The sequence below is a fragment of the Lampetra fluviatilis genome, chromosome 51, assembly GCF_964198595.1.
Source record: "Lampetra fluviatilis chromosome 51, kcLamFluv1.1, whole genome shotgun sequence".
In the NCBI taxonomy this organism is placed as follows: Eukaryota; Metazoa; Chordata; class Hyperoartia; order Petromyzontiformes; family Petromyzontidae; genus Lampetra; species Lampetra fluviatilis.
Genome location: NC_136325.1, coordinates 2,666,936 through 2,682,262, shown reverse-complemented (window position 1 = coordinate 2,682,262; position 15,327 = coordinate 2,666,936). Strand labels below are relative to the sequence as shown.

Sequence of the window (15,327 nt, the reverse complement as noted above, 5' to 3'; positions counted from 1 at the left end):
CTTGTGTTGCGATCGAAACGTCGTAGTTTTTTGTTATTTTCTTTGAACCTATCTACGTGACTTTACCGAAAGACCCAAAGATTATCCTAAAAGCAACTTGTTTAACAAATGTCAGCTGTCTTGTTGGTAAGTAACTCGTGGTTTTTGAGACATACAGATTAAGGTCTTTATTTAGATAATTTACACGCACGATAAACAGTTTACAACAGTAGTCTTCCTACACGCATACAATTCGCATTAACCACAACACGTTACTGACATTTCGATTTAAAGCTTTCGTGACTGCAGGGATTCATCTTCTTGGTTCTTTCGGTAAAATGACGTAGAAGGAAAATAATAAAATAATAATAAATAGTAAAGAAATAAAATAATAAATTATTATTTCCCTTCTACGTGCCTTTACCGAAAGAACCAAGAAGACGTTACTGACAGTATACATACAGTACATAAAATGGGTTTGTAAAACATGCGTTTTTACATAAACGACTTTTTGGCAGGTATCGCGATGCGTACGTGCACACACCAACGATGTTAAACGCAAATTAAACGAACGTAACGCAATCAAATCCTCAGTGTCAACAGGAGACGCGCTACTGCAGCCCGCATAATGGCGCGCGAAGCTTCCACCTAGTCACCACGCCTCTCTCTCTCTTGTTCGTCCATCATAGTTGATGATGACCATGGCACGTTTGTCATTTTGTTGGGTTTTGATGAGTGCGCAGATGGCTGAGCAGGCCAATCCGAGCACGGAATTCTCTGTGGCACACTGGACAGGTCAGGGAGGATGTAGAGCTCTGAGGTGCAGCCACAAGTCCTCGCTTGGTAGATTTGCGCCGCTGCCTCTTCAAGATGGCACAGGAGCTTCTCCTGCTCTCACAGAGGACTGCACCGTCCTGTACTTTTCTTCTCCAGGCAGGTCGGTCCTGAGCTATAGGGGTTCCCAGCTTTTCAGGTCGAATCCAAAGCTCTTCAAGGAAACTTTAAGGGTGACCACACCAGAGACACCAACACCCGCCACTAAGTGACGGTGTCGTTACCACGGCGCCTGTGCCAGGCTCAGTGCACTTTGAGGCCACGTGGAAGTGCCGACACGGGAGAGAGCCAGGTTGCCGTTCGTTGACTTCATAGTTGACCCATACGGGTTACCCGTATTCTTGTACAGAGAAATTGAGTTTGCAGGTCCATACGGCGTTCAGCCGTTTCAACACGGGCAATCCAATTTATTGTCTATTTGTTTGTGTTTCTTCGTTGTGATGGGACTTTGTAGGATGAACTTTGAGATGTATAAGGGCGCGGGGTGACGAATAAGGTCTGAATAATAAGGTAGGCACTGAACACATTCCTGCGGAGGGAGCTGGTAGGAACGTTGAGTTGCTCGGTCAATGACCAGGGTCAACGGCGGCGTGGTGTATTCCGCAAATATGCCCGACTGTGAGGGCGGGCACAATCCGGCGTGAGTAGGTTAAACGTTGAGTTTTATAAGGGCACCACGGGGTGACCAGCCCCTCCCTCCCCACCCAGCCCCTCACTGCACGACGGACACAATAATCCCCATGTGGGCTGGTGTAACCAGGAGGTTTCTATACCAGTATAAGGGATTGACATGTATGTGACTGACTGAGATGACTGGCAGATGCATCAGCCGTGCCCCCTGCTGTGCCAACACTAACCAACACCAAAATATCCCCCGTATAGCCTTAAACTATTGGGGCAAGTGCTGTTAGCCAGCATCACTCCCAGCCGCCTTTGTCTCTCCAGTGGCTGAGTCGACCCAGGACCGGTTAAAGATAATCGTAAGGGGCCGTCCATAAATGACGTCACGCACCTGGGGGGGGGGGGGGGGTCAGACATTTGTGACGATGTGTGACGAGGGGGGGGTGAGAAATGTGACATCACATCAAAATTCGCAACTTTAACTATAGAATTGTTATAACAACACTCCTACAACATCAGAGTGCAGCGCCACATAAAATACGCACTACACTGACAATAGTTTAAAGCGATTTGAAGCAAGTTTATTTTCAAAATGGAAATATGGTTTGGGGGGGGCAGAGCTTTGTGACGTCATATTTGAGGGGGGGGTCTGACTTTTTGTGACGCCGTGTGACGATGGGGGGGGGGCAAAAATCGTCCAAAATCACGTGACGTCATTTATGGACGCCCCCTCACTGGTTTTAGTCGCTGTGGAGCGGGAATCAAATTCGACACAACACCCCCTCGCTGCGAATCAACGATAACTTCCCGCTGCAACAAGCGCGAAACGTCGAACGCATTTTGCTGGAAGATGGCTTTCAACGTCCTGCTAAACGTCTTCTGGAAGACAACTTCCTCTTCCGGAATATGATTTTAAAATCGCCTGTTGATCATCTTCCGGAATATCTCTTCCTATTCCCCTTCCAGAAGACGGTGCTTCAAAACCGCTGCCAAAGATTTTCCGGAATACAACTACCGCTTCCAGAAGACGCAGCTTCCAAACCGCTGCTAACCCATCTTCCGGAATAAATCTACCGCTTCCAGAAGACGATTTCTTCCAAACCGCCGCTGACAATCTTCCGGAAGATAGTTTTCAAACCGGCGCGCGCCGTCTCCGCCTCCTCTTCCGGAAGCGCCCCCATAATGCCGCGCGCGAACAACGGCTTGAGTTTCGGCGCCATTTTCGAGCGGCGGTCTCAAAGCGCCGCTCCGTCGGACGCCCTCCTTGGCGCCTCGCTTCTCTCCCTCCTCCTCCTCCTCACCGCCGCCGGCTTGCAACCCCAACCCCGCCACAACGTCTCCCTTCGCTCGCATTCTCCCCGCCGACTCGCAGTTTGAAGGGTAAGCATTGTCCCGACGATTCTACCCCCGCCCGCCCCCCCCGATGCTCCTTCCTCTCCCCCCGCTGCGTTCGGGCGAAGTTTTGTGCAGCGGCGGTGGTGGTGTTGTTGTTGTTGGTGGTGGTGGTGTTGTTGGTGGTGGTGTTGTTGGTGGTGGTGTTCTTGTTGGTGGTGTTCTTGTTGGTGGTGTTCTTGTTGGTGGTGTTGTTGGTGGTGTTGTTGTTGTTGTTGGTGGTGTTGTTGGTGGTGGTTGTGTTTTGTGCGGTGGTTGTTTTTTAGCGGGAGAAGGCGCTAGGAGCGGCCGGCGTAGAACCCGACACTCAAACATTGAGGGGGAGGGAGGGGTGGAGAGGGAAAAGCTGTGGATCCCGCGTAAAAGTTTGCGGAGTTTCGTGTTAAACGTTGCACACTTGTTGCAGCGTGAGGCATCGTTGATTGTGTGTGTGGACTGAATGGGTGTTTCGCGCGCTGTTTGGCAGGCTGCAGTAGCGCGTCTGCTGCTGTTAAGAAGGCAGAGAGAGGAATTTTATTGCGTTTTGTTCGATTTGCCTTTGAACCGTCGATGTAAAACCGCGAATTTAATTTTTTAAGCCCGTTTTATATATTGTTGTATACTGTCAGTAACGTGTTGTGGTTAAGGCGTATTGTATGCGTGTAAGAATATACTGTTGTATACTGTCAATATGTATCATGCTTGTAAAGTATGTATCTTATAAATCGAACACTATTGATTACACAACGAGTGAAATATATATGCTGAGGGCTGTATATGGAATGTCTAAACAATGATAAACCGTTTTTTCTTAAAAAAGGCGTCAATTTTAAAATAATTTAATCGTTAAAAGAAAAAATGGCGTTTGGCTACACAAACATTTTTGTGAGAGATAAATAGTAACTGCAGCATGTTTTGTTAGACAGAAAATCAAAAGTCTTACATCGTTCCCATTGGCTCGTCTTGAAAAGTTACCACAGATGTAGAATTGAAAATCCGAAGAGTGGCCGGGGGGGGGGGGGCAATGGGAGGAGGCGGAGATTCTCTCCCCAAGTTCATGTAAAGAGGGGGGCGAAGGGTGGCCGCGTTACGGAAAAAGTGGTGTAGTAGCGGGGGGGGGGGGGTGTTTTGAGCGTGCAAATGCATTTAAATTATAAATCAAGCAAAATCATCTTAAACCTTGACATGGAAATTGCCCTGGACTTTGTTTGATCTGGACATGGGATGACCCAGATATTAAGTGTGTAGGGGGTGCAACTGCACCAGGAACCACCGGCCGGACGGGTCCAAGCGCCGAGTTATGAATAAGTGGGAAATTCGACGAGGGTCCCAGTTTTATGTCTTCCACCGTGACCCATGCCAACCACGCCACTGCAGAGGTTTTGTTAAACTTGAGCATACCGCCACATTCGTTGTTCAGCTTGATGTAGTTATGTATATGCTTACAATTGTACCAGCAACATCTGCATGAGCACATATAGTATCCAAAAAGGAAGACATCTGTTAAAGACAATGTGAATTTTTGGTTTAGACCGGTGTTTGGCCCATGGACCACTCAGCCGATGCAAACATTTCCGCGGACCATCCAGCCCCCCTCCCCTAGTCCAAAAACGCATTCACTTTTCTCTCAATACCACTAATCCAAAATTATTTATATTTCCGGAATATAAAGACTTTTTAATGCAACTATCAGGTTTAGTTTTTTAGGCGTGCCATACATCTTAGGGTATTTTAATCAGGGTCGTTTAACCTAACTTTTTTAAAATGAAATTTAATTTGTAAAATAGGAATTAACATCCGAAACTAAAGGTGTAAACATTGTCACTATACTCTTTGGTTCTTTCGGTAAAGTCACGAAACGTTATTTATATTATACCTACGTGACTTTACCGACAGAACCAAAGAGTATGGATTCCTGCAGTCATGAAAGCTTCAAATCAAGATTGTCACTATATCTGGGTCAACCTGAAGGACCGCCCGAGACCCACTAGGGGTCCGGGGACCACACTTTAAGAACCACTGATTTACACTCAACACGTTGAGCCAATGACTTGAATGTTCTCGCTGTCAGTAAAGTGTTTCAACTGAAAGACTAAAGTCCGACTTATTCACTCTTGGTGATTTGTACATTTTTTTTTTACAATTCTGTTCTTTTTGCCCATTCATGTGTTTTATTAATCCCTGTTGTGCATTTTGTGGGTATTTTATAGGAGAAAATGTCTCCAATGGCAAAAGCCTCAACGGCCAAGAGGAGGGGAAATAAAGACGACGATGCAGATGACTTTGCATCAGAGCCTTTGGCATCAGAGCAAGCGCCAATTTCTGGTCTGTAATGCCTTGTATGTGTGGGCTGCATATAAAACCTCAATTGTAGTTTTTGTAATTTGCCATGTTTTTGTTGGACAAATCACGCTAAGTTGTATATGATTATGCAAATCTATTATACATTCATGTACTTTGGCTCTCGAGTTCACAAGTCCATGAGGGTTTCATTTTAGAGTTGTGGTGTGAGTGTAAATTTATTGTGTGCAAGACTGTATTTGAAAAACAGTGCGGATAAAAACCCAAGAGTGGAACTCAAAACACTTTACTCAGATCCATTCGATGGTATTCACATCCCCACGGGGTTGCACTTGGGTTTTCCAGATGCAGCAGAGTCTCCCGAGGACCGGCGTACCCTGCAGGAGATCCTGGAGAGCATTCCTTCGGCTCCCCCAGCTGCAATGACCAACGAGCCCGGGGCCCCACGCCTCATGATCACACACATCGTCAACGAGAACTTCAAGTCCTATGCCGGGAAACAGGTCCTGGGCCCTTTCCACAAGGTGGGATGGCGTGACTGCACTCGTCAATTTGCCCCCTTCCCCCTGGGCTGGTGAAATTGTCAGGGAGGTCTGAAGTCAAACACTTGAGAAAAAAAAAAATCCACACCAGATTTGTACTTGTTCAATACCAGGTATTTGATTTAACAATAAGTGGACCGGCCTGGAATATTTGTTATGCCCGATGATAGCAGGCAACTGCCTGATGCTGCTAGTTGCAATTATCGGCAAAACATCTTACCCAATGGTTAAATGTAGAATTTCTCTCCAACACCGGTGTGTTGACACAGTAATAAATTCGCATATTTGCTCATGTAACAACTTTATTAATTGCCTGTGTCGGGTGGCGCAAGGTTTACGACATTTTTTACTTCTGATTCGTGTTTTTCCCATTAATTTCTTGGCTCCTATAATCCTGTGCCCCACCCCTTACACTATAATTGACCAACTAAGTCAACAATCAAATTCAAGTGATTGTTTGATGTTTAAAATTAAATTCAAGACATGTAGAAAAGTGATCTTGTTTATATTCAAAAAGGTCAAGTATACAATATCTGGTGCATAGGGGGAGTGGTGGCAAAGTGGTTAGTGCACTGCAGTAGGAACTTGGTTACCTGAGTTTGATTCCTGGCAAAGGCTAACACGAGCAGCGGTGATGTATGAACTGGTCCTGCCCCCCCTGATCAACCCGTACTGTCCAGCACGGTGAAGTATAGTCAAACTGTAAACATCATGACTGATATAGCATGTGGCAGCCTTCATTTCGCAGTGGATTATCAAAGTGCTGTGTATGATATGTTCTAACAAATCTGTTTATAACCTTATGTCCCCATATAGGTCTAGAAAGTATTCCTGTTAAAATGTTGGCTGCTCATTTTCATCGTCTCGCGAGCAGCGCTTCTCTTGCATCATTGGACCAAACGGGAGCGGCAAGTCCAACGTGATCGACTCGATGCTCTTCGTGTTCGGCTACCGTGCCCAGAAGATCCGCTCCAAGAAGCTCTCCGTTCTCATCCACAATTCGGAAGCGCATCCTGACCTTTACAGCTGCACTGTGGAGGTCCACTTCCAAAAAATCGTAGACAAGGTGAGTAACTCTGAAGGTGTGCAATAGGTGAGCATGTCATGATTCACACCACGACAACCCATGATTCAATTGTTAGGATTCAGTGTCACTAATTCGAAAATAGCATTGTTTTACATCTCACTTTTATTGGTAAGGTGATGTTAACCTGGAGGAGGAGGAAGCAGTGGCGCAGTTGGTAGTTAGCCCTTTACACGATAAACTCAAGATCTTGACTTGTTCACGGCCACGGCTAATATAAGTGGCGTGTGATATCTGAACCGGGCCTGCCTCTGCCCTCACAAACCCACACTGACCAGGGTGGTAAAGTAAAGTCAAACAATCCCCATGACCATCACGCCGTGAAGGCATGGGGAACATTTTCCATACCGAGGGCAATATAGGACTTTTAATTACTTGAGTGGGCCACGCAACTCATGCCTTAAAAGTTATCCAGTAATGTAAAGTAATGTGCGTGTTGACAGAATATAACACGGTCCCTGGACTGACAGAAGGGACTGAGTGCACTACAATTATAAACACAATGTTGCTGGGTTAAACATTCCCCCTTCAGTTCGTATTAGTAAGGCTAAAATATTACGGTAATGGATGAATGTCGACCATTTTGTAAGCCTCGTGTGGTCGCAGGCTGTATGAAATAAATTAGAGAGTTGTAGGTTCCCCCCCCCCCACCCCTTTGTTCTAATATCTCTCACCGCTTTTCCACTGACACATCCAAGCTGAGCTGGAACCACACCACGCTCCGCTGGCCTCGCAAGACACCTGCATATAACTATTGGCTCAGCCGGGCCAAGACTAATGATGCGTTAATTGCATGTGACATCCGAAACACGCTGACGTCTCGACTCTGGCTGACCATAGCCTGGGCACGACTCTGCTGCCGCGGTGGTGAGATGTTAAGTACCTCGCCTGGTATACAGGAGGTCGTGGGTTCGATCTTTCCCCTGACGCCTGTTTATTTGGAGTTTGCATGTTCTCCTCCCTGTGGTTGTGTCAATTTTTCTTCGGGTCCTCCGTTTTTTCCCTCCACATTCAGAAACATGCGTTTAAGAGTATTTGGCTGCTTTGAATTTCCACATGATAAACCACTTCATTGGGCTGTCATTTGTGGCAAATTCGCTTCTCTAAAAGAGCTGTAGAGCTCAGTGGGCTGTACCTGGTAAAATAATAGTTTAATAGCAGTTTATTTAATAGTTTCCAAAAGTGGAAAATAAGTATTTGTGACTTGAAGACGTCTGATGTATAAAGATGTCTGATGTGTAAGAGACGACGAGGTTTGCGAGCGAGCCTGCTGTGCTTTTTCAGGAGGGGGACGATTTCGAGGTGATCCCGGGCAGCGAGTTTTTTGTTTCCCGCTCGGCGACGAAGGACAGCGTGTCATCGTACACCGTGAGCGGACACAAGGCGACCTTCCGCGATGTGGGGCAATTGCTGCGCAGCCACGGCATAGACCTGGACCACAACCGCTTCCTCATCCTGCAGGTATTGCTGCCGTGAGGAACTCGTTCATAGTTCGGGAGAGCGATAGGTCCCTTCCTGCTGGCCAGACAACCCTCCCAGTCAGTGTGACCGGGTGCATGGGGGCTGCGAGTATACGTGGAGCGCACTGAGGAACTGGTGCTGCAGTGGCGATGTTAAATACCTCACCTGGTATGTAGGAGGTTGTGTGTTCCATTCCGACCCTGACACCTGTATAATTGTAGTTTTCATGTTCTCCCCGTGGTTGCCTCGATTTTTCTCCGGGTCCTCCCGTTTTCCCCTCCACATTTAGAATCAATGTGCATTTAGAGTATTTGGCTGCTATACATTTCCACATACGCCACTTAGTTGAGCTCTCATTTGTGGCCAGGTCGCTTCTGAAAAAGAGCTATATAGCTTAGTGGGTCTTACTTGGTAAAATATAAATAGTTTTTAGTTGAATAGTTTTAACTGTGGTGTTTTTCAAAGTACAGTCAAGTCTTGGTTATCCTGGATAATGGGGAACGGAGAGTTGGCCTGGATAAAATGGATAATCGAGAGTTTCCTGTAAAGGCTATTGGTGTGAAGCTCCGTCGTTTTGATGACTTCCCAAAACGTAGATATTGGGATGGAAATGACTGGCCTCGTGGAGCTGTAGCAGCACGTAATGGTTTGTATTTGGGATGTCAGGAGTTACAGACCATGCTGTGCTGCCGCAGTGGCACGTGGAGAAGCGCACGCTCACCGCTGGACCCCCAGTCAGGTTGACGGTTGTATTTTCATCTCAGGAGGCAGCTCATGGTGATGAATACAAAAATACCATATGGATTAAAGCGTGTCAGCCAATGTGTATTTGGTAAATGTTGTGTTCACCATTATTACAACACAACGGCTATTTATTCTCCGCAAAATTTACTTTACAGGTTGCTATAGTCTGCCCGTAGCAGGCCATGTTGCAATGCACTTTTTTTCCCAAGTAAGTAATTTGCGGGTGAAAATGTATCTTTTCAAAGTAACATACTGCCTTTTCTGCTGTAGCAGCACGTAAATATTGGCGTGGGCACTTGCTGAAACCTCCAATGTTAGCTTGCTGCTGCAGTTTGATTGGCCCTTTCTCTGGACCCAAAACCTCTTTCTGAAATTATCGTATCTACAAAGAATTTATGAATGTATCATTTCTCGCACGCGAGTGCAAGGTGCCAGCCCGTTCTCTACTTGGCATTTCTGCCAACTCCTCAATCCTTTATTTGCACGTTGCACTTCACATTAATAAATGTCTCGGAGCATTTTCACGAGTAAAAATGTACATGAATGCCCAACACAATATAATATAATATACGAGACAATTAAAAATGGCAAGGCAAATATACCCTTGACGATTTTTTCAATAATAAAAGCTTATTATTCCGATTGCTAACATGCTCATCTCATGTAGTTGCATAAAATGACATGCATTGAAAGAGGGGGATTTTAATAAAAATCTAAATGCAAAACTATCAGCTCTGACGATAGTTGGGAGATCGTTCCGTAACATTGGAGTGAGACGGCTAAAGGAACGGCCACCAAAAGTCATACAGTGAAAGTAGAGAACTACGGTGTAGTGCTGTGAGCTAGAGCAAAGACACCTGGCACGAGCATGGTTCTCTCGAAGATCAGACAGGCGAGCGTGGTCCGTGTCATTTTAAAGCCATGTAAAATCACAGAATTCCCTCGTTTTTCACAAACTTGCCATCCACGAATTTGTGGCTATTTGCGAATCGTACCTGGAACTCTTCACGACTGCATCGATAGAGAAAGAAAGTGATGAGATAAAGTTATGAGAGAATATTTATGCATTTAAGGTAATATCATTTTATGTGAAATTCACGAGCATCTCCGGAATGTGCCCCTCGCGAATAGCGAGTTGAACTCTACTCTCATAGGCCGTAGCCGTACAGATGTCTGTGGGCGTCTTCAACTACAAGCCGGTGTGTCTGGATCGGGGGGGGGGGCGGGCTGCGTGTGCAGGGTGAGGTGGAGCAGATCGCGCTGATGAAACCCAAGGCGCAGACGGAGCACGACGAGGGCATGCTGGAGTACATGGAGGACATCATCGGCTCGGGTCGCTTCAAGCCAGCCATCGAGGCCTGCTGCCGCCGCGTCGAGCAACTCAACGAACTGCGTGGAGAAAAGGTGGGCATGGTGCTTGGGTGCATGAACATTTGCTCGCTTGGGGCTGAGTAGGATTTTTAAAATACCTTTGGACTACAGCAAAGATGAGGATTCCCCCGCATAGCCTTAACAGACTGTTGGGGCAATTGCTGTTGGCGAGCACCTATTGAGGCCGGCATGGCACATGAGGGGGGTGGGTTAGGCCAGCACCAGGCCCGGTCACCTTTGTCTCCCCTGTGGCGATGTTTACACAGCTCGCAAGGTGCTCATTTGAGACAGTCGATCTAGGGGAGGCCCAGGACTGGTTCAGATATTCATCATTGGTGTTGGCCCTGAAGAGGAATCGAACCTGGGTCGCTTGGCTCTTAGCACGGCGCACTAACCGCGACATTACCGCTCCCCACGAGTAAGATTTTCAAATACCTTTGTCAGACCACACACACAGGCCGTATTAAGCTAAGTCCTGCCGGTCTGCCCTAGATTCCCTAGCCATGGCAATAGTGGGTTATTTAGAGAGGAAATGTTTGGGTTTAGTGGCTTGGTTGTCGGGCATCCCTAACTATCCTTAGCTGCTTCTGGTGAGCATTTACGGTTGATGAGAGTGCGTGCATGCTTGTGATTGTGGGCTCTGCCATAATGCAGCTGAACCGAGTTAAGGTGGTGGAGAAGGAGAAAGACGGACTGGAGGCGGAGAAGAACAACGCTGTGGCTTTCTTGATGGCTGAGAATGAGATCACCAAGCTCAGGAACAGCCTCCTTCAACACAAAATGTAAGCTAGCTGCTGGGATTTAACTGTTAACTTTTGCCCGTACCGAGACAACTGCAAGTTGCAGGGTCTGTCCCGTTCACTGCTGAATCTCAGAATTTGCAAGCGGTTAAGCGTAATTTTTCTTCAGTGTCATAGAGCCGTTGTTTTTAAAGACATTGTACTCACCGCAGAGAACTGTAGCGACACGATTCCACTTAACGATAGCTGCGCCAAACTGCCACACGCCCTCCCGCACAGCCTTGTGGGAGCCTCGGTACCGATAAAGTTATTTTATTTGAGTTTTTCTTATGCTCCCGTTCCATTGACATACATGTACATCATCTGAACGGGAAGGGGTTAAGTTTATTTTTTGGTGATATGGGACAATTTTGGAACTCCCATGACTAAGATTGTGTCACCTTTGCCCTTCAATAAGTGTAACATTTTCATGGGTTGAATAGGCTGAATGATGTGCAAAATAAATCGTGTTTTTGTGCAGTCATTGGTGATGGGCAGAGATGATCAACTCGCTAAACTCAAGAATCCGGTTTAGTTACAAGCAGCTGACTATTCAAAGGGGATCTCGCTGATGCTGACCGAGTGCCCTGGACATGGTTTTAGGCTCCTCAGTCTGGGCCACCACCTCTTAGGATTTAATATTGCCTTCAGTAATTAAGTGTTACAGAAAACTTCAAATCAAGATTGTTACAGTCTATTGCGGGGTTATGTTGTGGGAAGCAGATGACACTCCTTTGTTCTATTGTACTCGACTGCTCTCCTGCTCTGCTCCCAGAATTCCTTAGCCTGCACTGGCCAACTTGGTGAAGTATGGTTAAATACTAGATTAGAAGTTTTTGTGACTGCAAAAATCCATACTCTTTGGTTTTTTCGGTAAAGTCACGTAGGTGAAAAATAAAAATAAAATAATACAAATAAACTCACGACGTTTCGGGCGCAACACAAGCGCCCGTCATCAGGTGGGACACAACAGTTATTTCTAACTGTGGGACACAACGTCGTGAGGTTATTTATTATTTTAATTTTATTTTTCACCTACAGTGAGGGAAAAAGTATTTGATCCCCTGCTGATTTTGTACGTTTGCCCACTGACAAAGAAATGATCAGTCTATAATTTTAATGGTAGGTTTATTTGAACAGTGAGAGACAGAATAACAACAAAAAAATCCAAAAAAACGCATGTCAAAAATGTTATGAATTGATTTGCATTTTAATGAGGGAAATAAGTATTTGACCCCTCTGCAAAACATGACTTAGTACTTGGTGGTAAAACCCTTGTTGGCAATCACAGAGGTCAGACGTTTTTTGTAGTTTGCCACCAGTTTTGCACACATCTCAGCAGGGATTGTGTCCCACTCTTTGCAGATCTTCTCCAAGTCATCAAGGTTTCGAGGCTGACGTTTGGCAACTCGAACCTTCAGATCCCTCCACAGATTTTCTTTGGATTAAGGTCTGGAGCCTGGCTAGGCCTTGGCCGTGTGTTTTGGGTCATTGTCATGCTGGAATACCCATCCACGACCCATTTTCAATGCCCTGGCTGAGGGAAGGAGGTTCTCACCCAAGATTTGACGGTACATGGCCCCATCCATCGTCCCTTTGATGTGGGGAAATTGTCCTGTCCCCTTATCAGAAAAACACCCCCAACGCATAATGTTTCCACCTCCATGTTTGACGGTGGGGATGGTGTTCTTAGGCAGCATTCCTCCTCCTCCAAACACGGCGAGTTGAGTTGATGCCAAAGAGCTCCATTTTGGTCTCATCTGACCACAACACTTTCACCCAGTTGCACTCTGAATCATTCAGATGTTCATTGGCAAACTTCAGATGGGCATGTATATGTGCTTTCTTGAGCAGGGGGACCTTGTGGGCGCTGCAGGATTTCAGTCCTTCACGGCGTAGTGTGTTACCAACTGTTTTCTTGGTGACTATGGTCCCAGCTGCCTTGAGATCATTGACAAGATCCTCCCGTGTAGTCTGGGCTGATTCCTCACCGTTCTCATGATCATTGCAACTCCACGAGGTGAGATCTTGCATGGAGCCCCAGGCCGAGGGAGATTGACAGTTCTTTTGTGTTTCTTCCATTTGCGAATAATCGCACCAACTGTTGTCACCTTCTCACCAAGCTGCTTGGCGATGGTCTTGTAGCCCATTCCAGCCTTGTGCAGGTCTACAATCTTGTCCCCGACATCCTTGGAGAGCTCTTTGGTCTTGGCCATGGTGAAGATTTTGGAATCTGATTGACTGATTGCTTCTGTGAACAGGTGTCTTTTATACAGGTAACAAGCTGAGATTAGGAGTGCTCCCTTTAATAGTGTGCTCCTAATCTCAGCTCGTTACCTGTATAAAATACACCTGGGAGCCAGATATCTTTCTGATTGAGGGGGGGTCAAATACTTATTTCCCTCATTAAAATGCAAATCAATTTATAACATTTTTGACATGCGTTTTTCTGGATTTTGTTGTTCTGTCTCTCACTGTTAAAATGAACCTACCATTAAAATTATAGACTGATCATTTCTTTGTCAGTGGGCAAACGTACAAAATCAGCAGGGAATCAAATTATTTTTTCCCTCACTGTACGTGACTTTACCGAAAGAACCAAAGAGTATGGTTAAATAACCAATATAACCAGCGTGACTTGAGGGAGGCCCTGATCCAGCAGTGGATTTATAACAAGTAAACCCGTAAAAACAAAGTTTTTCACTCTAAATCCTTTATATGCGTGGCGGCTAGAGTCCTCTCGTCCTCTGGCTTGAGATGGCTGCAATCTATGGGTCAGATGATTGTCTGCCAGTATTAAGCAATTGGTAATTAAATATTTAATTTGTTTTCCCTTAACAGTGTAAAATTTTGGAACAAAAAATTTCACGAAAATTTATTGTCACGCACGAGTCTGTGTGGAAAAATGTCAGCTCGATTGGATCACGGGAAGTGGGTTAACAAACGAGCGAAAGATTTGCACGGTCCTAAGCAAGCAAGCGAACTTAATATAAAGGATTTAAAATATATTCGCCTGTGGAGGACGCGGGGATCGATCCCGCGACCTTTGGCATGGGAAGCGAGGGCGCTACCAACTGCGCTACTCCGCCACGGCCTGTGGAGGGGTTACGCTCTGGGCTCTTATACTGTGACGTTCAGCCAAAGCGATGAATGAGTTCTATTTGAATATATGTAAAATACAATTTTTTTGCCTAAAAAGTGTAAAATTTTGGGATTTTTTTTTCACGAACATTAATTGTCTGGCACAACGAGTCTGTGTGGAAAATGTCAGCTCGATTGGATCACGGGAAGTGGGTTAAAAAACGACCGAAAGATTTGCACGGTCGTAAGCAAGCACGCAAGCAAGCACGCAAGCAAGCAAGCAAGTGAACTTAATATAAAGGATTTAAAAAGGGTTATTTGTGTCCACTAGCAGGTAGTACCTGGCGTTGCCCAGGGGAAAAATATATTTCAAAACTTCTCTTAAAAACATAACCTATACATACACAAATACTCAGCTATTGTGAAAGCCCGAAGTTCCGTTTGTCCATTTGTCCCTCAACAAAACAAAATTATAAGAGGCTCGCAGAAGTCCTGACTCAAAAAGTAATAAAATAGTGGGGGGTAAATAGTTGATCAAGAAGGTTTCCGAAAATTGTCGACCCGCCCCCCCCCCATCAAAAAATCTTTTACCTCCCTTAGGCATATATACCTACACACCCTACATACAATAGAGTGAGTACTTTATAGTGACTATTGTAGTATCTGGCTCTACAGTAGTATCATCTGGCTCTACAGTAGTATCTACTGACTATAGTAGTATCTACTGACTAATAGTATCTGCTGACTTTAGTTGTAGATAATGACTATACAGTCGTATCTACTGAGTACAGTAGTATCTACTGACTCCATCGTACCTACTGTTTTAGTATCTCCTGACTGCAGTAGTATCTACTGACCGTAGTAGTATCCTCTGACTCTATAGTCATATCTACTGACTCTGCAGCACTATATACGGACTGTAATGGTATCTATTGACTAGTATTATCTCCTGACTCGATAGTAGTATTTACTCGCTCTACGGTAGTATCTACCAACTATATCTACCGACTGTCGTAGTATCCACTGACTAGTAGTAACTTACTAACTCTATACCGTATTTTCCCGCATATTGCCCGCATACGCATAGAACCCGCAGACGCATATACCCCGCAAAAATATCGTTTTGTGTAAAACAGATTTCAGATAGCCCGCACCTCCA

At 45.5% G+C, this 15,327-nt stretch overlaps 1 protein-coding gene across 2 annotated transcripts in view; it reads left to right on the top strand.

Annotated features, from left to right (window-relative positions):
* The first annotated feature begins 2,535 nt into the window (after window positions 1–2,535).
* The window catches only part of SMC4 (structural maintenance of chromosomes 4), a 38,138-nt gene continuing 25,346 nt past the window's right edge, over window positions 2,536–15,327 (top strand). Inside the window, exons 1-7 of one of the 2 annotated variants that reach the window (XM_078878524.1) lie at window positions 2,536–2,814; window positions 5,016–5,130; window positions 5,452–5,630; window positions 6,523–6,714; window positions 8,017–8,193; window positions 10,177–10,341; window positions 10,978–11,090. In XM_078878524.1, coding sequence (XP_078734650.1) covers window positions 5,022–5,130; window positions 5,452–5,630; window positions 6,523–6,714; window positions 8,017–8,193; window positions 10,177–10,341; window positions 10,978–11,090 — 935 coding nt within the window. In that variant the 5' untranslated portion in view covers window positions 2,536–2,814; window positions 5,016–5,021. Of the gene's footprint in view, window positions 2,815–5,015; window positions 5,131–5,451; window positions 5,631–6,522; window positions 6,715–8,016; window positions 8,194–10,176; window positions 10,342–10,962; window positions 11,091–15,327 lie in introns of both variants that reach the window. The other variant, XM_078878522.1, reaches the window with a different exon arrangement.